Here is a 19015-nt window from a genome sequence, read left to right on the forward strand (position 1 = left end):
AAACTATTATGGTAGGAGAGATATCCTAAATTATACAGTGTGAACACAATCTCTCCGTTTTTTTGTTTTGTTTTTTTTTTTTTTTTTACAGTTTATTTATCCCTTCTCCTACTGAGGAGCATATCCATTGCTTCCAAGTCTTGGCAATTATGAACAATGCTGCTATAAACATCTGTGCACATGTTTGTCTGGACACAGGTTTTCAGCTCATTTGGGCAAACACCAAGGAGCGTGACTGCAGCATCGTATGGTAAGACTCTGTTTAGTTTTGTAAGAAACTGCCAAACTGTCTTCCAAAGTGGCTGCACCATTTTGCACCCCCACCAGCTATGAATGAGTGCTCCTGTTGCTCCACATCCTCACCAACATCCGGTGCTGTCAGCGGTTTGGATCTTTGCCATTCTAATAAGTGTGTACTAGTGTCTCATTTTACTTTTAACTGGCAATTCTCTAAGGGCATATGATGTTGAGCATCTTATCTTTTCATACACTTACTTGCCATCCATCTGTCTTCTTTGATCAAGTGTCTGTCTGTTCAGTTCTTTTGTCCATTTTTAAATCAGGTTGCTTGTTTTATCATTGTTGAGTTTTAAGAGTTCTTTGTATATTTTAGAAAACAGTCCTTTATCAGATAGGTCTTTTGCAAAAGTTTCCCCTAGTCTGTAGCTTGCCTTCTCTTTCTCTTGACATAATCTCATTTTATTTTCATTTTTATTGTTTTGGTGAGGAAGATCGGCCCTAACATCTGTTACCAATCCTCTTCTTTTTTCGCTTGAGGAAGACTGGCCCTGAGCTAACATCTGTGCCAGTCTTCCTCTATTTTGTACGTGGGTCACCACCACAACATGGCTTGATGAGTGGTGTAGGTCCATGCCTGGGATCAGAACCCGCAAACCCTGGGGCAATGAAGTGGAGTGTGCCAAATTTAACCACTATACCACTGGGCTGACCCTGGCACAATCTCATTTTAAAGGATTCAAATAATATACATACTAGCAGGATGGGAATGTATGATCCCATCCTTCTGGTATTTCCAATCTCCTCAAAGTGGTAACCACTGTCAACAGTTGGGTAAATATGCTTTGAGTCTCCGTTTATACAAATAGGTACTCTATTTGCATTTATACAAATAGGTACTCTATTTGCATTTATACAAATAGGTACTCTCAATCTCCCTTTCTCAAAAAAATTTAAATGTCAAAAAGACTCAGGATTACACTTATGACCAATTGATTTTCAACAAAAGTGCCAATGCAATTCAGTGAGGAAAAGATAGTTTTTTCCAACAAACAGGACTGAGAAAAGTGGATATCTGCAAGAAAAAATATGAATTTGGGCTCTTTCCTACACCATACACAAAAATGAACTCCAGAGCCAGCCCTGATAACCTAGTGGTCAAAGTTCAGTATGCTGTGCTTCGACAGCCCAAGTTCAGTTCCTGGGTGTGGAACCACATGACTTGTCTAGCAGTAGCCATGCTGTGGTGGCAGCTCACACAGAAGAACTAGTAGGACTTACAACTAGAATACACAATTATGTACCAGGGCTTTGGGGAGGAAAAAAAAGAGAGGAAGACTGGCAACAGATTTGCTCAGGGCAAATCTTTCCTAGCAAAAAATAATTAATCACAACTTAATTTTTTTAAAAAATGAACTCCAATTGTTCACAGACCTAAGTGAAAGAGATAAAGCTTTTAGAAGTAAACATAAGATAAAATCTTTGTGACCTATGGTTAGGCAAAAAGAGTTCTTGGAAATAATGCCAAAATCACAACATTAAAAAAATTGATAAACTGAACTTCATCAAAATTAAAAACAGCTGTGTTACAAAAGATACCATTAAGAAAATTAAAGAACAAGCCACAAACTGGGAGGAAATATTTGCAAATATTTCTGATAAAGGACTTGTATCCAGAATATACAAAGAACACTTACAACTCAATAATAAAAAGACAGACCCAATTAAAAATGGGCAAAAAGATTTGAATAGATATTTCACCGAAGACGACATACAAATGTCTAATAATAAGCACATGAAAAGATGCTGATCATCATTACTCATTAGGGAAATGCAAATCAAATCTACAATATGACAGTTCACACCCCACAGGATGGCCGATACTAAGAGAGACAGGAGCAAGCACTGGTGAGGATGCGGAGCAACAGGAGCTCTCACACACTGCTGGCGGGCACGTGAAAGGGTGTAATCAATTTGGAAAGCAGTTTGGCAGTTTCTTAAATAGTTAAACAGAAATTTACCACATGATCCAGCCATATCTACCCAAGTGAAAGAAAACATGCCCACATGAAGATTTGTAAGTGAATATTCATAGATTATTCGTAATCGTCAAATAGTGGAAATGTCCATCAACTGGACGATACAGACTGATGTCTCCATGAACCGCTACTCAGCCATGAAAGGAACAAAGTACAGGCATGTGCTGCAACATGGAGGAACCCCAGAGACACCACGCCGAGGGAAAGAAGCCACATACAAAAGACCACATATTGGGTGATTCTTAGAATGAAACGTTCAGAAAAAGCAAATCTACAGAGACAGTAAGGAGACTCGTGGTTGCTTGGGACGGGGAGTGGCAATGGGAACTGACTGAAAACAGGCAAGAGGCATCTTTCTGTGGTGAGGAAAACGTTCTAAGTTTGGATTGCAGCGACGGTTGCACAACTCTGTAAATTTACTAAACATCATTGACTTTTACACTTAGAATGGGCAGATTTTATCATATGTAGATTGTTTATCCTCAGTATAGCTCTTTAAAATAAATAAAAGCCCCAGGAGCCAACTTGAAGAGGCTCCCACTGGCCAAAACTGGGAAATGAGCATCACTAAAGATAATGACTGTAAAAGATGCCAACACAAATACTTTTAAATCCATAAAATAATTATGATACTAAGAAAGACAAAATTAATTGGTCACCACTGAAGGATGCTAGTGAACCAACTCATTATTATGTCAACTGGTCATAAAGTGACTCCATAAACACTATTCACTTCTGCGCCATATAATTACCAGAATATTGTGTTTCTTCACATTTTTCTCTAGACTTCATCATTGCTTTGCTTTTTGTTTGCTTAGTTTTTTAATGTATCTATCATCAATTTGCCTCTAAAGTCTGCACAGTATGTATAAATTCCCTCTTAATACAACTAGAAAAGCAAACCACTCGGGTATTCTGTTCCATTCAGCCTCAGAGACAGTATCTCGCCGAGCCCCAGCCTCCTGCTCCAGTCTGAACAGCTGCTTCCTAAGCCTGCTGCTCACCCTCTTTACTCACCTCAGCCACAATTCCCTTAGACTTTTTGGGGATCTGTCCCAGCTCCTTCCCCTTTCTTGGCTTACTCCCTCATTTTTGTGAGGGCCGTTCTCAGTTTCCTGAGAAAGGGTGCCTGGGAGGTAAAATTTCAGACTGTGTGTGTCTGAAACATGCCTTTCCACCCTCAAGCGTGACTGGCTGGGTATACAACACCAGGCTGAGTGTTATTTTCCCCGAGAAGTTCGAGGGCCTTGTTCTCCCAGCTTTCGATGTCGCTGTTGAGAAATCTAGGGATATTCTGATTTTTGACCTTTTGTATGAAACTTGTTTTTGCTCTCTGGAAGTTTCTAGATGTTTCTCCTCATCCCAAGAGTTGTACAATTATATTTCATTGTGCATTGGTGTGTGTCTACACTGACATACAGTGCTAGGCACTCAATGGGCTCCTTCAATCTGGAATTCAGGTCCTCCAGTTCCAGGAAAATGTCAAACTATTTCATTGATCATTTCCTCTCCACTATTTTTTCTGTTCTCTTTTTCTGGAATCCCTGTTATTTGGATATTATACTTCCTAGACTGGTCCCCTTAATATTCTTATCTAGTCTCTCCTCTTTTATCTCTCTCTTTTTGCTCTAATTTATGGGAGATCTCAGCTTCATATTCCATCTTTCTAGTGAATCTTACATTTCTGCTCATATAGTTTTTAACTTCAAAGAGCTCTTGTTGTCGTTCTCTGAATGTTCTTTTTTGCATAGCTGTTCTCATTTGGCAGAAAAAATGCCTGGTCTCTTTGAGCATATTAACACTTGCTTTTAAAGTTCTTTCTCCTGGATCAGCCCACGGCCTCATCCAGACAGCTTCCTTCCTGTGCTGCTGCGGCCCCTTCTTCCAGGTTTCGGGCTGTCTGCAAATGTCTCATGGTTCTTGGCCACTGGTTCTTGAATTAGTATTTTATATGCTTATTTCTAAAATAAGCTCAAAAATCTAGAAATTGTCATCTCCCTACCTTCACTGATTTTCCTAGTAACGGCCTCTATCAGCGCTTTCTACACCAGATTGGTATGAGGGCTATGTCTGACTCTGATAAAACTATAAACTCCTCTGGGGTAGAGAATGTGCCTATTTGTCAGCTCCTCATACAACGCCTGACACACAGCAGGGACAATAACTGCTCGATGGACCCAGCTACTGAAGACTCGTCCTCATTTTCGCACACATGGAATCATCACAGACTAGGCAACAGCTGAATAGAATCTCAATTTCCAACCCATATAGAAATTACCCTGACAGTATGCAGGAGGAGGGGACAGCAGCCATAAAATTTAGACAGTGCTTTACAGTTTGTAAAGGGGCTAATATCTCCTTTAATATTACAGATACCTAAGCAGCCTCTACTACTCCCATTTTACTACTGTTACCTCACTTCCAAAAACATGCGACTCGAAAGTTAAGCCATTCCAAATCCTGGCCACATACCTGAAGGCTGGCCATGTTCCAGAACCCATCCAGGTCTGCACAGGTGGTATCCTTTTTGCCTCATTTGTATTCCAAATTGTCCACCAGTTCTTCAAGCCGTTTGAATATTTCTGCCTTAAGGAGTCTTTTTTGACCAACTGCGAGGGGAATAAGATCTTCTGCTAAGGAAAAGATGAGATTTTTAAAAGCTAGAGAACAAAACAGGACCTTGATTGCAAGTCAGCCAGCTGATAAGACGACCTCACCCCAAATATCCTGGGGCTTCCAGAATCAAACTCTTACCTTAAAGCAAAACAAAAAAACATCGACTACAAAACTTTGTCATACAAATACTGAGCATTAACTGTCTGCTTCTGTTCCCACTAAAACGTAGCAATATTCATTCTCATATATGTTGCTACATAGTAAACAGCATTCTGCTCACCTTGTATTTTACAAGAATTCAACCTCAAACAACTCACTGTACATCAGCATCTAAGGACTTCACACAGCACACAAATGATTTTTTCTAAAAAGCTTCTCCAAATAAGATTAAGGAAATATCAGAAAATTTGTTCCATATTTATTTAGGTCATTTTCATTCAGAAAATATTTTGCATAATTAAACAATACTAGATATAGATGTCACTCAAAAAGTCATAAAAAATCTAATAATAAAATAGGCAAACGTTTAACTCCCAGGAATGATTGCTAACATTCTAATTACTTACACCTTATAAGTCATCTACCATTTTAGCACAGAGATACTAGTGAACGTATGTTGAGAAATGAAAAGTCTTGCTATTTTGATTAACAAAACTATAAAGTTCGGCAACACTAGATTTTTGTTTCAGATAAATGTAGACATATTAAAATAAACAATGCAGAGCCACCCTGGTGGCCAAGTGGTTGGGTCCATGCACTCACCTTCAGCAGCCCAGGGTTCACTGGTTCAGATCCTGGGCCCAGACCTACACACCGCTCATCAGGCCATGCTGTGCTGGCATCCCACGCAGAAGAACTAGAATGACCTACAACTAGGATATACAGCTATATGTCAGGGCTTTGGGGAGAGGGAAAAAAAGGAGGAAGACTGGCAACAGATGTTAGCTCAGGGCCGATCTTCCTAAAAAGAATAAATACATAAATAAAATAAAATAAACAAAGCTAAGACAAAAAACATAAATGTTCCCTCCCCTTTGTTTGGAATCTATACTTCAAGCTTCCTTTCCCACTCAAGGCAGTCGGTCAATATTAATTCCTCTCTTTCATATCAGAGAATCTTTCTAAAATTATGACATGTTTCAGCTTTACAAATGTTTCTCATACTAATATCTAAGTATTAGCAATATGACACTTATACAATAGCGATTTTCCAGAGCTGATGCTTATTTTATGAACTGTGATATATTAAAATCCATAAATACAAGTTGATATCCTATACATGTCCATCTTTCTACACCTAAAACTTACGTGGATGGTTAATGCCAAGAGCAACTTTCCAAGCTAATATTTCTAGTTCTTTCCGTTCTCATTTATCAGAGATGAAACAGAAAGAACCAGACATGCCTGAGTTCTGTCTTTACTTCTGGTATTGCCCATGGAACTGAGACCAACCCAACTGCCCAGAGTAAGTTGAAGCTAAACCCTGTAAGACTGGAATTACAGTGTCAGGGCCTCACAGATTCTAATTAGTAGGCTTTGCTTGTCCAAGGGCGGTAGTTCTCAACACTGGTCAATTTTGCCCCCCAGGGGACATCTGGCAGTGTCTAGAGCACCTTTGTCACAAACCAGAGGAGTGCTACTGGTCTGGGACGTTACACAACATCCTGCGATGCAGAGGACGGCCCCACAACAAGAATTATCCAATCTGAAATGTCAGTAGTGCAAGTTGAGAAACCCCGGCCCAAGATAAATTGAATCTGTCTCTTTATAAAAAGCATCTTAGCAGGAGAAACTGAGGATAGTTTTTTTTCTTAGAAGAAAAAAATTAGCTGTTTATATCTAATGAAAACTTAATTAATGAGAAAGGAGACTTGTCTTAGATCCGACATTATTTAGTTGGGTAAATTGCTTATTATCTCAATGTCTCAGTCCAACAACACGGTGGACTAGCTCATCTCTAAAATCCCTTACAATCATAAAACCTTACGTTCTACAAACAGCTGAAGTGGCTCTGAAATATACTCATTCATAATAGAACAAATGAGTATTAAAAGTATAGGAAGATAATATTTCTCCTCTATTTGATTGTCAAAGCCCAAAAAAGTGGTTAGTACTGTATTGGAAAAGATGTGAGAATCTCCTTGCTACATTCACTCAAGAACATAGTATGTCATCATTTCCTGTGTGATGTGGAGCGTTGGGGCCTTTCTCCAGATGCAGTCCTCTGATCTGTGTCCAAGGCATTTAGGTGACATGGCTTTTAGGTTCCCAAACAGGAACTCTAATTTTCAGTCTTCATAGTTGGAGAAACATAATCCTATCTTATGATTTAGTGGGCCAAGGAGCCTACCATCATCTCCCTCTATCCTTCTTTTGTAAAATAAACATTAACTTAGTTTCTTTGTTTGAAAAAAAAGGTATGATAAAATAGGAACTCCCATATTTTGCTGAGGGAATGTAAATTGAGGTCTTTATTTATTTGCACAGGAGAGGATTGAAAAGCATCCAGGCTTGTTTTTTGCAGGCTTGACAGTAATACTACCAGACTGAACTCAATGGAAACAACCAGCAACAGGGACCTACTAAGTAAATCGTGGTGTAGCCATACAATTGGATACCATGCGGCCATTAAAACACACACAAAAACAGCATGAGAAAGTTCTTAAAGGACTCAAATGGAATATCTCCTACATTTAACATTAAATGAAAACAGAATAGTATGCTACTGTTTACATTTAAAAAAAGTTTATCTACATATGCATTATGTATCTCTGGAAGAATTCACAAGAAATGAATAACACTTGCCTCTGTGGAAGGTTCGAACTGTAGGGTTGGGAGCAGAGTTGGAAAAAAGGCTTCTCACTTGTACCTCTTTCTATCTTTTAAGTTAGCAACCACATGAATATACTAGCCATTGAAAAAGATTTTTAATTTAAAAGATAAATAAAAATCACTCAAGGTCAGTTTCCTCCTAATTCATCTACGTATTATATTAAGGTTAGAATAGTTTAATTTTGGTTTTAAATGTCTAGACATTAATACAAAATGCTTACACTGGGAACAAACGCACAGACCTGAAATGCAGCACATGTCGCTGCTGAGATGTCTGATCCTCCTTTATTTCAAGTGATGGGACTTCTTTTATTTGAAAGCCATGTAAATTTTCAGTAGTAGTTTCATTTTTATTTAAGACACGATCTATAGATTAAAGAAAACATTACATATACATTTCAAAGCAGCAACTCCTATAACGACATCCCCCACAAGACAAATTTCTTAAATCCTTCAATTTTTTCAACATTGAAATTTAAAATTGTAAATAAATTTAAAATTTAAATAAAATTTTATTTCTGCCTCAAAGATTTCATTCATCAGATCTCCTTTTACAGTGTCTCTCAATGTTCTTCATCTCTTGAAATTTACATTTCGGTCCCCCTCTCAGTCTGCAGTCCTCATTCCAGCTCTGTTTCCAGATAGCCCTCCCCATGCTTTTCCGTCTCTTCTGACCCTGAGATCACACCCTGAGCTACATGGTGAGACACATGGTGGAAAAGACTCTAAACGATCTCTGATAAACCATAACCCAGAGAAACAAGTAAAAAATTCATGAAAATACCATACCTGTGCTCCCAACTGTCAGAGAACTCAAAGGACGGCGTAATTCGTCGGAATCTTGATGTACTGAAGTTTCACTTTTGTGTGCCAACATTTCTTTTGTTACTTCTGGAGCCTCATCACTAAGCAAGAGCAAAAATACACTTCGTAAAACATGAACCCATACATCTCACTGAAGGATTTCAAAATTATGTTGTTTTTTAAAAACATGGGATAAAATAGAAATATGTTTCTGTTTTTTAAAACATGTCTAATCTAGAGGGAAAAACCGTAAACACCTCCAGCGGGAAGGCCCGTCTCTGCCCCCTGTGATGAGATCCACAGATGCAAAGCCCTCTCAACCGGACATACACACTTAGGAGTCTCAGATGCCGCAGAGCAGTTCTCGGTCAATCTGCCGCCAGCCAGCCTTTGGAAAGCAACCTTGCCATTTCTTGTAAAGATTCAAACTGATTTTTTCTCCCCACTTTACAAGTTAATCATTTTGTCTTTTGAGATAGCTTTTATAAAGTAGTACTCAGTAAAAAAAACACAAACAAAAAAATCCAAACCATGTCTGAGCTGCAGTATAGCAATTTCTTCTTTCTAAAAATTTATTTCTAAGTGTTGCAATTAAGTCACTTCTTAAAAGCAAAAAAAAGCAAATTGAATCGTGAAAATAATAATGCACAGAAAATATCAAATCTGTCAAATACATTATTGTATCCTTCTGAAAAATTTTTTGGAGAGGTCAAATTTTCATGATTTGTAATGAACATAGTTTACTAACTAAATAACTTAAAAAGCACAGGCCAAATTTAAGAAAGGCATTCGTTCTCCATGTCAGCAAGGAATTCATTCATAACATCTCATTCTGTCACTGGCTGTCAAAGTAGCGGTGCTTGTTGGAGTCTAGGTGTTACGTCATAGCTCTTCAGACCATCTGGTGGCCGAAACAGAAAATCTACTGGTGCGAAGGATGGCCTCCCTTTCACTTCTGCAGGATTTGTCTCAGGTAACTTTTCCACTTTGGATAAGACTCCATCTGGATCCCTTCCGTTTGTCACACTGGTTTGTGATTCCAAAGTATTTACTTCGCTATCAACTTTAAAAGACATGACCTGGATGTGAATAAACAGAATAGAGTGAGAGTCTCTCTTCTTGGGATATATTCCACCAATTTTTTAGGCCCGAAAATGTGAAAGTTAAGAGATATGTCCCACGTACATAATTTAAGAAACAAAAACAAATACAATTAAATGTTTACATGGAGTCAGAAGACCAGCTACATAAACCATTGCTATGGTCCAGAAAGAGGGAGAACCAATCCATATTAAAAAAACTATATAATAGGTTTTAGGTATTACCAAAAATTAAAATATATGAAAACTAAGGTGGAAAAATTCACTCACCTAACAAATACGTATCTTTTTACTTAAATTATGTTGATAATTACAAAGGTTTGAGAATCAGAAATCCAATGTTTATTGGATTACCAGTATTGTCAAGGACAAAATCTTTTTTAATAACTTTGGATTATTATAAATAAGTTTATCATATGAGCAAAACTATTTTTCAATGTGGCACAGTAAGATTAACCATATAAAATGTGAAGCGTATTTTCTTTTTCAAGTCAATTTGTTATTTGGTAGTTTTTTTTTTACTGTAATATAATTGGCATACAACATTACATTAGTTTCAGGTATACAACATGATTCAATATTTGTATATTGTGCAATGATCACCCCAGTTAGTCTAGTTAACATCCATCACCATGCACAGTTACAAATTTTGTTTTCTTGTGATGAGAACTTTTAAGATCTACTCTTAGCAACTTTCAAATATACAATATTATTAACTGTAGTCACCATGCAGTACATTACATTCTCTACTTACCTATTTTATAACTGGAAGTTTGTACCTTTCAACCACCTTTGCCAATTTAATCCACTCATTTCAACATAATTTTTAGAGGTTTCTACGTTTCTGAGTTTTAATGAGATACGTATTTCTACCCGGACTAGAGTTTAAGGGTAACACTGTGCTTGAGGCCTGTGTGGCTGCAAAGGTAGACACTAGCGATAATCCTTAAGGAGAAAACCAACCTTGAGGGAGGAGCTGTGAGGTCCAGCTGCTCGCCTGTGAAGATCACCCTGTACTGCCTTCCTTGGAGGATCTATGTCTGATTTTTGGTAAGAACCTAGCCAGGTTTCTTACACTTTGGCATAACTTTGTTTTTTTTTTTTTAAGGCTAAGGAATTATAGCATGGATTATAAATTAAGGGATTGGGTCCTCGAAATGGTGGCTCTTTTTGAAGACTCTACCAGGCACTATGCTAGATGCTGTCAGAAACGTCAGGTGATTTCATTCTTGAAACTACTCTGTGTAGATATTACATGTTACAGCTGGGAGAACAAACTCATAGCTTCCCCAAGATTATATAGCCAATTGGAAGCGAGACAATAGGCAAACTCAGGCCTAGCTGAATCCAGAGTCAACGCATTTCACCCACTGCACCCATCTCCTAGCCGATGCTCACATGAAGGTTTCCGTCAGCTGTGTTTTTATTGTCTCTCTTCTGTTAACCAAACTACACATTCTCTACCTATAAGGTTTTAAAGATGAGACACCTCACAAACCATAACAGTAAACCCTCTTGACGCTTCCTTGTGCTTCAAGAGGTTTTCACACACGTGGAGGTTAACCTCTTGAAGCAGTTTTGTAAGCTTAATTTCAGCTTCATGAAAATAAAAATGAGATTTTCCAAATGTCTAGAAATAAACAGATACTTATACTCTACCTTGCCTGGTTCTTCTTCGATCTTTTTGGCAGGCCTTCCTTGATCTGGTACTTTTCTTTCTGTTATATTATCTAAAATAAAAATGACATAACAGATCCATTTTGACTAGATAGAAAATTCTGCATTAAAAATGCTAGGTAAGGAGCCGGTCCAGTGGCATAGCAGCTGAGTTCATACACTCCACTTTGGTGGCCCGGGGTTTGCTGGTTCAGATCCTGGGCATGGACCTATGCACTGCTTATCAAGCCATGCTGTGGCAGCTGTCCCACATATAAACTAGAGGAAGATGGGCACAGATGTTAGCTCAAGGCCAATCTTCCTCGAAAAAAATTAAAAAGTACTAGGTAATTTGGGAAAGAAAAAAAGGCAACAATATGAATCTATGCCTTAATGGATTTTATGATTAAAAGTCATTTTAAAATATCCTATTTAAAATACCCTATTTAAATACGATAAATACAGATAAAACTTCCTGCCAAGTATAGGATATCTGTTTACAAAACCAAAGGTGCTAAAGTATTTTACCTTTTGCCTCTGACTATCAAATGCATATTTATTATAGAAAATCAGGAAAAGCAAAGCGCAAAAAACATCACCCCAGAGGGGCTGGCCCCGCTGCGCAGCAGGTAAGTTCACGCTTCTGCTTTGGCAGCCCAGGTGCTCAGATCCCGGGTGCGGACCCACCCACTGCCTGTCGAAAACATGCTGTGGTGGGTGTCCCACATATAAAGCAGAGGAAGATGGGCACGGATGTTAGCTCCGAGCCACTCTTCCTCAGCAAGAAAGAGGAGGATTAGCGGCAGATGTTAGCTCAGGGCTAATCTTCCTCAAAAAATAAATAAATAAAAATCACTCAAGATGACCTTATTCAGAAATCATCACTGCTGACAATTCAGGGTATGCTTTTCCAGTTTTTTTCCTATGTTCACATATTCACATACATATTTTAGAATTGTGATCACACTGTTCAGAATTTGACCTGTTTTCTTTGCCCACTTAATACATCCTGGACCATGTCATGAAGTGTCTTTCACAGGATCGTTCTTAAACGCTACACTGTATTCCACCAAACAAATGGGCTGTAATTTACTGGGGCCATTAATCTTCACTTTGTGGCGCTGCCCACCGATGCACATGCTTCACCGCTTGAGCGCCCACTGTGTGCTAACTGGATGGTGGGGCACTGAACCTGTCTTGGGGACCTGGAATCTCCCGTTTCCTCCTCGCCTACTCAAAGAAGTACACGATGACTTTAAAAACTGAACACGAAAAACCTCAGGGACCAGAGCATTCTACTTCAGCCACTGATGAAGGAACAGTTCTCACCACGTGCCGCTCGCGTGGCCGGCACAGCCAAGGCTGCTCCCGCAGAGGCTGCACTGGCGGGGCCTGCCCCCGAGGTCTGCTTCGCTCTTTGAGTCATCGACCGAGTGGTTCTCACGCACGTGGGCATTGCAGGCTGCCCTGCTGCGGGAACCATGAAATTAAATGCTTTCGGTAATTACTAAAGCATTGTTGCGGCAACGTCAGAGCTTATAATAATAAGCTACCTTTTTCTCGTTGGACACTTTCTTTTCAGAGGTTTGTCTTTGACCAGATCGTGTTGCTCGAACATCACTCCTATTAATGATCTATTGAAAAGATTAGGTGGTATGTGATTTAATTGCTTGATGAATCAAATTACCACATTTTCAATCGGTATTTTGACCCCTCATCTGAAATCTATTGTAAATGACCCAGCAAAAAATCCACCACCCCAAATAAGATGAGATGAAAAAAGTTTTCCATTATATAGATTTCCTTACAAACTTTTTGTAGAATCCTAGAATTTTGAAAATGCTAATAGCCTAAGCTATTCTAAATAGCTGACTATAATCTTCTGAGAGTCCTTAAACATACCAGCATGTTTTCGCTTCAAAACTTTTGAATTTTGTCTGGAAAAATCTTCTCCTGGATAGAAAACTCTTCCCACAGTGCACTCTGCAACTTCCTTGGAGACTGCATTCAAAGCGCCACCGTCTCAGTGAGGCCCCATCGGAAGCTCACCCTGTACCAGCTTCAATACTCCCCATCTGCCTTCTTTTTTTTTTTTTATTTCCCGCATAATACTTAGGACCATCACATACTATATATTTTTCTTTTCATTGCCTATCTCACATGTAAGCTCCATGAAAACAGGGAATGTTGCTTTATTCATTACTATATCCTAGAGCCTAGAGGAACATGGCAGTGACTCAATTTATTGAATACGTGAAACGGAGCCTTCTCACCTGATAAAGAGACATGCTATTTACCTCCTTGCCCACTTCACTTTATTTTAGTAATCGTCCTATTAACTTTGTCCATAATGGTGTTCTGAAGACCCGTAAGTTTATCCCCCACCCTACGTGCTTTATATCCCTATCTGCATTTTATAGTGACATGGATGCATAATAGAGCCCAGTAAACAAACAGAGTGACACACAGAGTTGGTATAGATCTCATAAGGGATGTTTGGCAATGAATATTTCAAGTGAGTACTTCCTTAGCATCTAGCCAAAACTGCTCTATGTCACCATGCCAATAACAGGGAGTTTGGTACTGTTAACTCTAGTAAAATAATCACTCTGATTGAAGCTGATAATAGATTTAAAATGAATTTACTTACTCTGAGAAAAGGAGCACGATTCATCATTTTAGTAACAATTATCTACTATCAACTTCACCCTAGTCAGCTCCATTTGGGCTTTGGCCTTTGACCTGGCAATCCATACAAGATGGAACAGCATTAAAACAATCAAAAGCAGACAAAGTTAAAAAAAATGAACTGCCATAATTTACTTCCATGTCTCATTACAAAATAAAGTCTCCATTTTAAAGTTAAATTTTACCCTTAGTCATCCAACCCTTAATCATTTATGGCAAAAAGATACTTGCTAACTTAAATTACTCTCTTTTCTGGTTCTGGTTTGATTTAAATTATGCTTAAAAGCCTCAAAACTTACTCATATTTCTCAGTGAGCACAAAGGAGAAATTTCATACTATATTTTCCAGGTATTAGAATCCTTGTTAATATGATGAACTGGAAATATTTGGAAGGGGTCAATGAAGAAACTAGAGTATTAAGATCTCTTCTCTCCTGTTTATGAAAAGATACTGCACAGCTTACTTTCTTAGCTTTGACAGTTTGCCTTCAAATCCAATGATTGTGCACTTGTCCTCTGTCCATAAGAAAATGGAGACCTGATCACAAAGCAAGGAAGAAATCCAGCAAGAGAAGGATTGATTAAAAGTGATAAGTTATTTATCAACTCTAAAATTCCTGAAGAAGCACAATCAGACTTCTTCTGTAGATTAGAAGCCACTTGCTTCTCCAAATCTCAGGGAAGATCTAGTGCTGAAGAAACGAGGCACAAAGTAAACAATATTCAGCGATGGCTATTGTCTAAGTAGAATAAAAAACTACTGGTGAATCGTATTATTTAACACAACAATGTGTGTCTTTTTCCCCCTACATATAACACTTTGTAAATAGCTGTTTACAGTTTAGACCAATGACTGGTGCCTTACATACTCTTGAGAAGCCAGATTAAATTCAGCCCCTTCCAAGAGGTCTTCTCTGATGTTCCTCCAAACAGAAACAATCTCGCCCTCCTCGAACACATACACACCATATTTTTCTGTATCTTTCCACCTTGAGCTACATTCTACTAATTTTGGTCACTTCCACCTTATCCTAAGGTCACATGCAGAGTAATCAAAGGTCTCTCAAATCAATGACATTCCTGAAGCAAACAAAAACAGGCGATATCTTGAGCTTTTATATTATTCAATTCTTATTTAAATCAGGAATGAATACACAGCCAACAAGAGACGACCTTGAAAAGAGCAAATCACCAGTGACTACCTAATTTACAAATCCAGCTGCCTGTGTTCAAACTTCATCCCCCTTAACTCATGGATCATTCTCTTCTTTAGATCACCCCTCCTCCAGCTTCTGTCCTGTTTTAGCTCTCCTGACAATCTGACCTATCACTGGTACCTGACTTCTGCCCACTTGAAGGTGCTCTCTAGTCCTCACTCTTTCACAATGTGTATATCTTTACTGGAGTGGTCTCATTTAGCCCTACAGCTTAAACCCCCATCCATACTCCCAATATCATATCCTAAATCCACCACTCAGCATGGATCTCCGTCCTGATTTTCAAATTTTTATTCCCAACTGCCTGTTATCCAGATGGCCCAAATGAGCTGCAGAAAAAGCAGGAAAAGCATTATCAATATGCACCCACTTAGGCATGTTCCTTTTCCTGCCTTCCACCCCTCTTTTAGCAGCAGCACAATTTATATGGTTGCTCAAACTAATTTATCTTCAGAATCATCTTATCTCCGACTCTTCAATTTCCTTCACCCCTCACCATCTGCTTGGTCCCCGTCAAATTTATCTCCTGAGATGTCTCACACCTGTTTCTTCCTTTAAGCCCACTGCCCCAGTCCCCTTATCCTGTCTCATCTATTCCATCACGACAGTCTCACTACAGTCTTCCTACCTATAAGTTCTTCCCCTTCCAGACTACGATCTTCCAGCCTAGGGTAATCTTCCTGAATTATTAATCTGATCATGGTACAAGCTCATGTATAAGCCTCTCTTGACTCTCCGCATCCGACAGGGTGGACGCCAGATCCTTCGCCCGGCCTTGCCCGTCCAGCCTGGCTCTGACTGCTTTGCTAGTTTTATCCCGTGTCAACCTACCTATGGCTGCACCAAGAGACCTCATCTCCATCTTCTGAACTATTAGGATGTCACTCCCAGCTCCTGCCAACTAGCTAAGTGAGTAAAGGGACTACAGGGAAAGGGTTGTTTTAGTCATTTAAACTCTCAAATAATCGCTTCTTGGCCTCTTGGCTAAGATCAAGTATAATCTCTTAAAGAAAAGTCTGGTTAAGAACTATTCCTGAATATCAAGTTATGATACTAAATTTACCTTTTTTGGTTGGTGTGCTGGTATTCATGAAAGAAAAATAGTCTTATCATGTCTATAAACACCCACTATAAATGGTCATCGCTGAAGGTTTCTCAATTTTTTCAGTCGCTTTTCCTCTAGGTATTTCTGGAACATTTGTCTTCGTTGATCACTTAGAAGAGACTTTGCTGATCCTAAGCAGGGGGGAAAATAGCATATAAAACATTCAAATAAAAAGTTATCCAAATGTCTAAAATACCATTATCTAACTTCAACAGCTGCTAAGCAATACTTTCAGTAACTTCGTATTGATTCCTTAGCACGCTAACCACACAAGTCATTTCAACCCCTGTTCTTTCAAAATTTCTCTCCCTTTTGCCTTCTCTTGTTCACAAATTAACTGCTTTCCATCCCCTAGGCATGCATTACTTCACTTTTAAATTAATTAACTTCTATGATCACCCACCTCCAAGCTGACCTCCAACAATTCTCACCTCCTGGTAGTCATGCCCTTGTGTTGTCCCCTCCACACAGAATAGGGCTGAGCTGTGTCACCAAGAAAAGTGTGGGAATGATGGAGTGTGGCTTCCAAGACTGTATCATTAAAGACAGTGCAGCTTGGCCCTGCTCTCTCTCAGATCACTTGCGCTGGGGAAGTCAGTGGCCATGTGGAGCCTTAAGGAGATTCAGGCAGCCCTATGGAGACACCACATGACGAAGAACTAAGGCCTCCTGCCAAAAGCCAGCATCGACTTGCCAGTCATGTGAGTGAGTCATCTTGGAAACAGCTCCTCCAGCCTCAGTCAAGCTTCAGAGGCATCCCTGGATGACACCTTGACCTGTCAAATTCCTTATCTCCCACCTATGATTCTCAACTCAGGTTTCTACTATGTATTCTCATGTTTATTTAAACTTGTTTGAAAAATGTGAGTGGCTACTATGTACCAGACATTTTTAGGAAGTAAGAATAAGAGAATTTCTGCCCCTGAAGGGCTCACAGTATCGTGGGGGAGATGAGCACAGTTTCAATTTGGTTTAGCATGGAATGAAGACTACGAGAATGCACAATCGAGAATCAGTATAAACCTGTCTGGGGAGGTCAGGAAAGGCTTGTCAGAAGAGAGAATACCCGAGAAGGTTTCTGAAGAATGAGAGTGCGTTTGCCCACTGGGTGAAGGTTTAAAATAATCCAGGGAGATGACTGCACAACTCAGTAAATTTACTAAACAAAAGGCATTTACTTAAATGGGTGAATTTTATGGTATGCAAATTCTACCTCAATAAAGTTGTTTAAAAGAAATAATCCAGGCAGAGAACAGAAGATGCGAAAGCTCAGATGATGAAGTGGTTAATCATCGATGAAACCCCTATATCCTCAACTTCCCTGAAGTTCCTCTTCCCTTCATCTCTTGATCTAACCGTAACCTGGCTCTCCCCTGAAGACAACGCTCCCCTAGTTGTCCTCTCAAGTGGTTGACTGTTTTCTTCTCCCACAAAGGTCATATCACTGGGCCTGAAGCGGGCCGGGGTGGGGGGTGGTCCCTCATTGCTGTTTCTCAATTATTTCTTCCTCTTCACTAAAACAGCCCAGCTTTATATTTCACATCATCAGACCATACTAGACAGCACCCTGACTTGCCATCTATAGATGGCAAGTTCTTCTCTCAGTATTTTACAACTTAGTAAATGGCCACTCCATTTTTTTAGTTGCTCAGGCCAAAACCCTTAGAACCATCCTGACTTTTCTTTATCAACCTACATCCACTCTATTAGGAAATCCTATTGGTTCAAACTTCAAAATGTAACCAGAATGAAACCACCCAGGGTTGCCGTTCCCACTGTGGTCAACCATGAGCTAAATTATTGCAGTTATCTCCCAGCTGGTCTTCTGGAGGCCATGCTGGTCACCCTACCATCCGTAAGTGATGCTTTAAAACATAAAGCAGATTATAAACACACTAATCCAATAATGGCTTCTCATGTCACTCAGAGTAAAGCTGGTCTCCCTGTAAAGAAGGCCCTTGGGCTGCATATTTCACTGGTCCTGGAAAATGACAAAATTGAAGCAGTGAACATTTAAACAACTTGAGACCTGATTTAGCTACAAAACTTCTATTTTAATGTCCCTTATCAATTAATCTTGTCAACACTTATCTTATTCAAACTCCAGAAGTCAGAACTTACAACACTCCACAAGCGAATGGAACTTTCACAGCCTTTACCTTAAATAGGAAGTATTTAGTCATAGAAAATATCAAGTTATTTAGAATGGTATTTCAAAACTCCATTCTTCTGGTAAGTTTTTTTTTTTTTTTGATGTGGAAGATTGTCCCTGAGGTAACATCTGTTGCCAAAGCTTCCTCTATTTTGTTTGCTGGATGCTGCCACAGGCTTGAGGAGCAGTATGTAGGTCCACGCCCAGGATCCGAACCCACAAACCTCGGGCCGCAGAAGCAGAGTATGTGAACCTAACCACCACACCACCCAGCTGGCCCCTGGTCAAGGATTTTTTAACCTCAGGTATTAAACCAACTTTTTTCCCCTCTTCAAAGCAGTTAAAATTACAATAGCTCTTTACTTACTTTGCCTCACACTCATCTCTTCTGGAATAGGCTCTTGAGATGTCTCCTCTAATTCAAGATTTCTACCTTCCAAGGTTGGAAGGTTGACATCCGTCAAACCAGAGTGTCTTTTTCGTTCATATTTATCATATCTGTCTGCTTTCTGAGAGAGAAAACTCTCCTCAGCAATTTTAGTTCTAATCATCTCAATACTTAAATCCTT

General features: G+C 39.2%; 1 protein-coding gene across 6 annotated transcripts in view; it reads left to right on the forward strand.

Annotated features, from left to right (window-relative positions):
• The window catches only part of LOC139043200 (serine/threonine-protein phosphatase 2A regulatory subunit B'' subunit beta-like), a 57147-nt gene that overhangs the window by 23246 nt on the left and 14886 nt on the right, over positions 1 to 19015 (forward strand). For 2 of the 6 annotated variants that reach the window (XR_011500264.1, XR_011500265.1), the window contains exon 3: positions 92 to 250. The exons of 2 other annotated variants lie outside the window; for them this stretch is intronic. Coding sequence is in view for 2 of the 4 variants with exons in the window: in XM_070503487.1 (XP_070359588.1) it covers positions 15938 to 16066 (129 nt within the window). In the remaining 2 variants the exon portion in view is untranslated. Of the gene's footprint in view, positions 1 to 91; positions 1272 to 15937; positions 16099 to 19015 lie in introns of those variants that run through there. 2 more of the 6 variants (XM_070503487.1, XM_070503490.1) reach the window with 2 other exon arrangements.

This window comes from Equus asinus, unplaced genomic scaffold (genome assembly GCF_041296235.1).
Source record: "Equus asinus isolate D_3611 breed Donkey unplaced genomic scaffold, EquAss-T2T_v2 contig_193, whole genome shotgun sequence".
In the NCBI taxonomy this organism is placed as follows: Eukaryota; Metazoa; Chordata; class Mammalia; order Perissodactyla; family Equidae; genus Equus; species Equus asinus.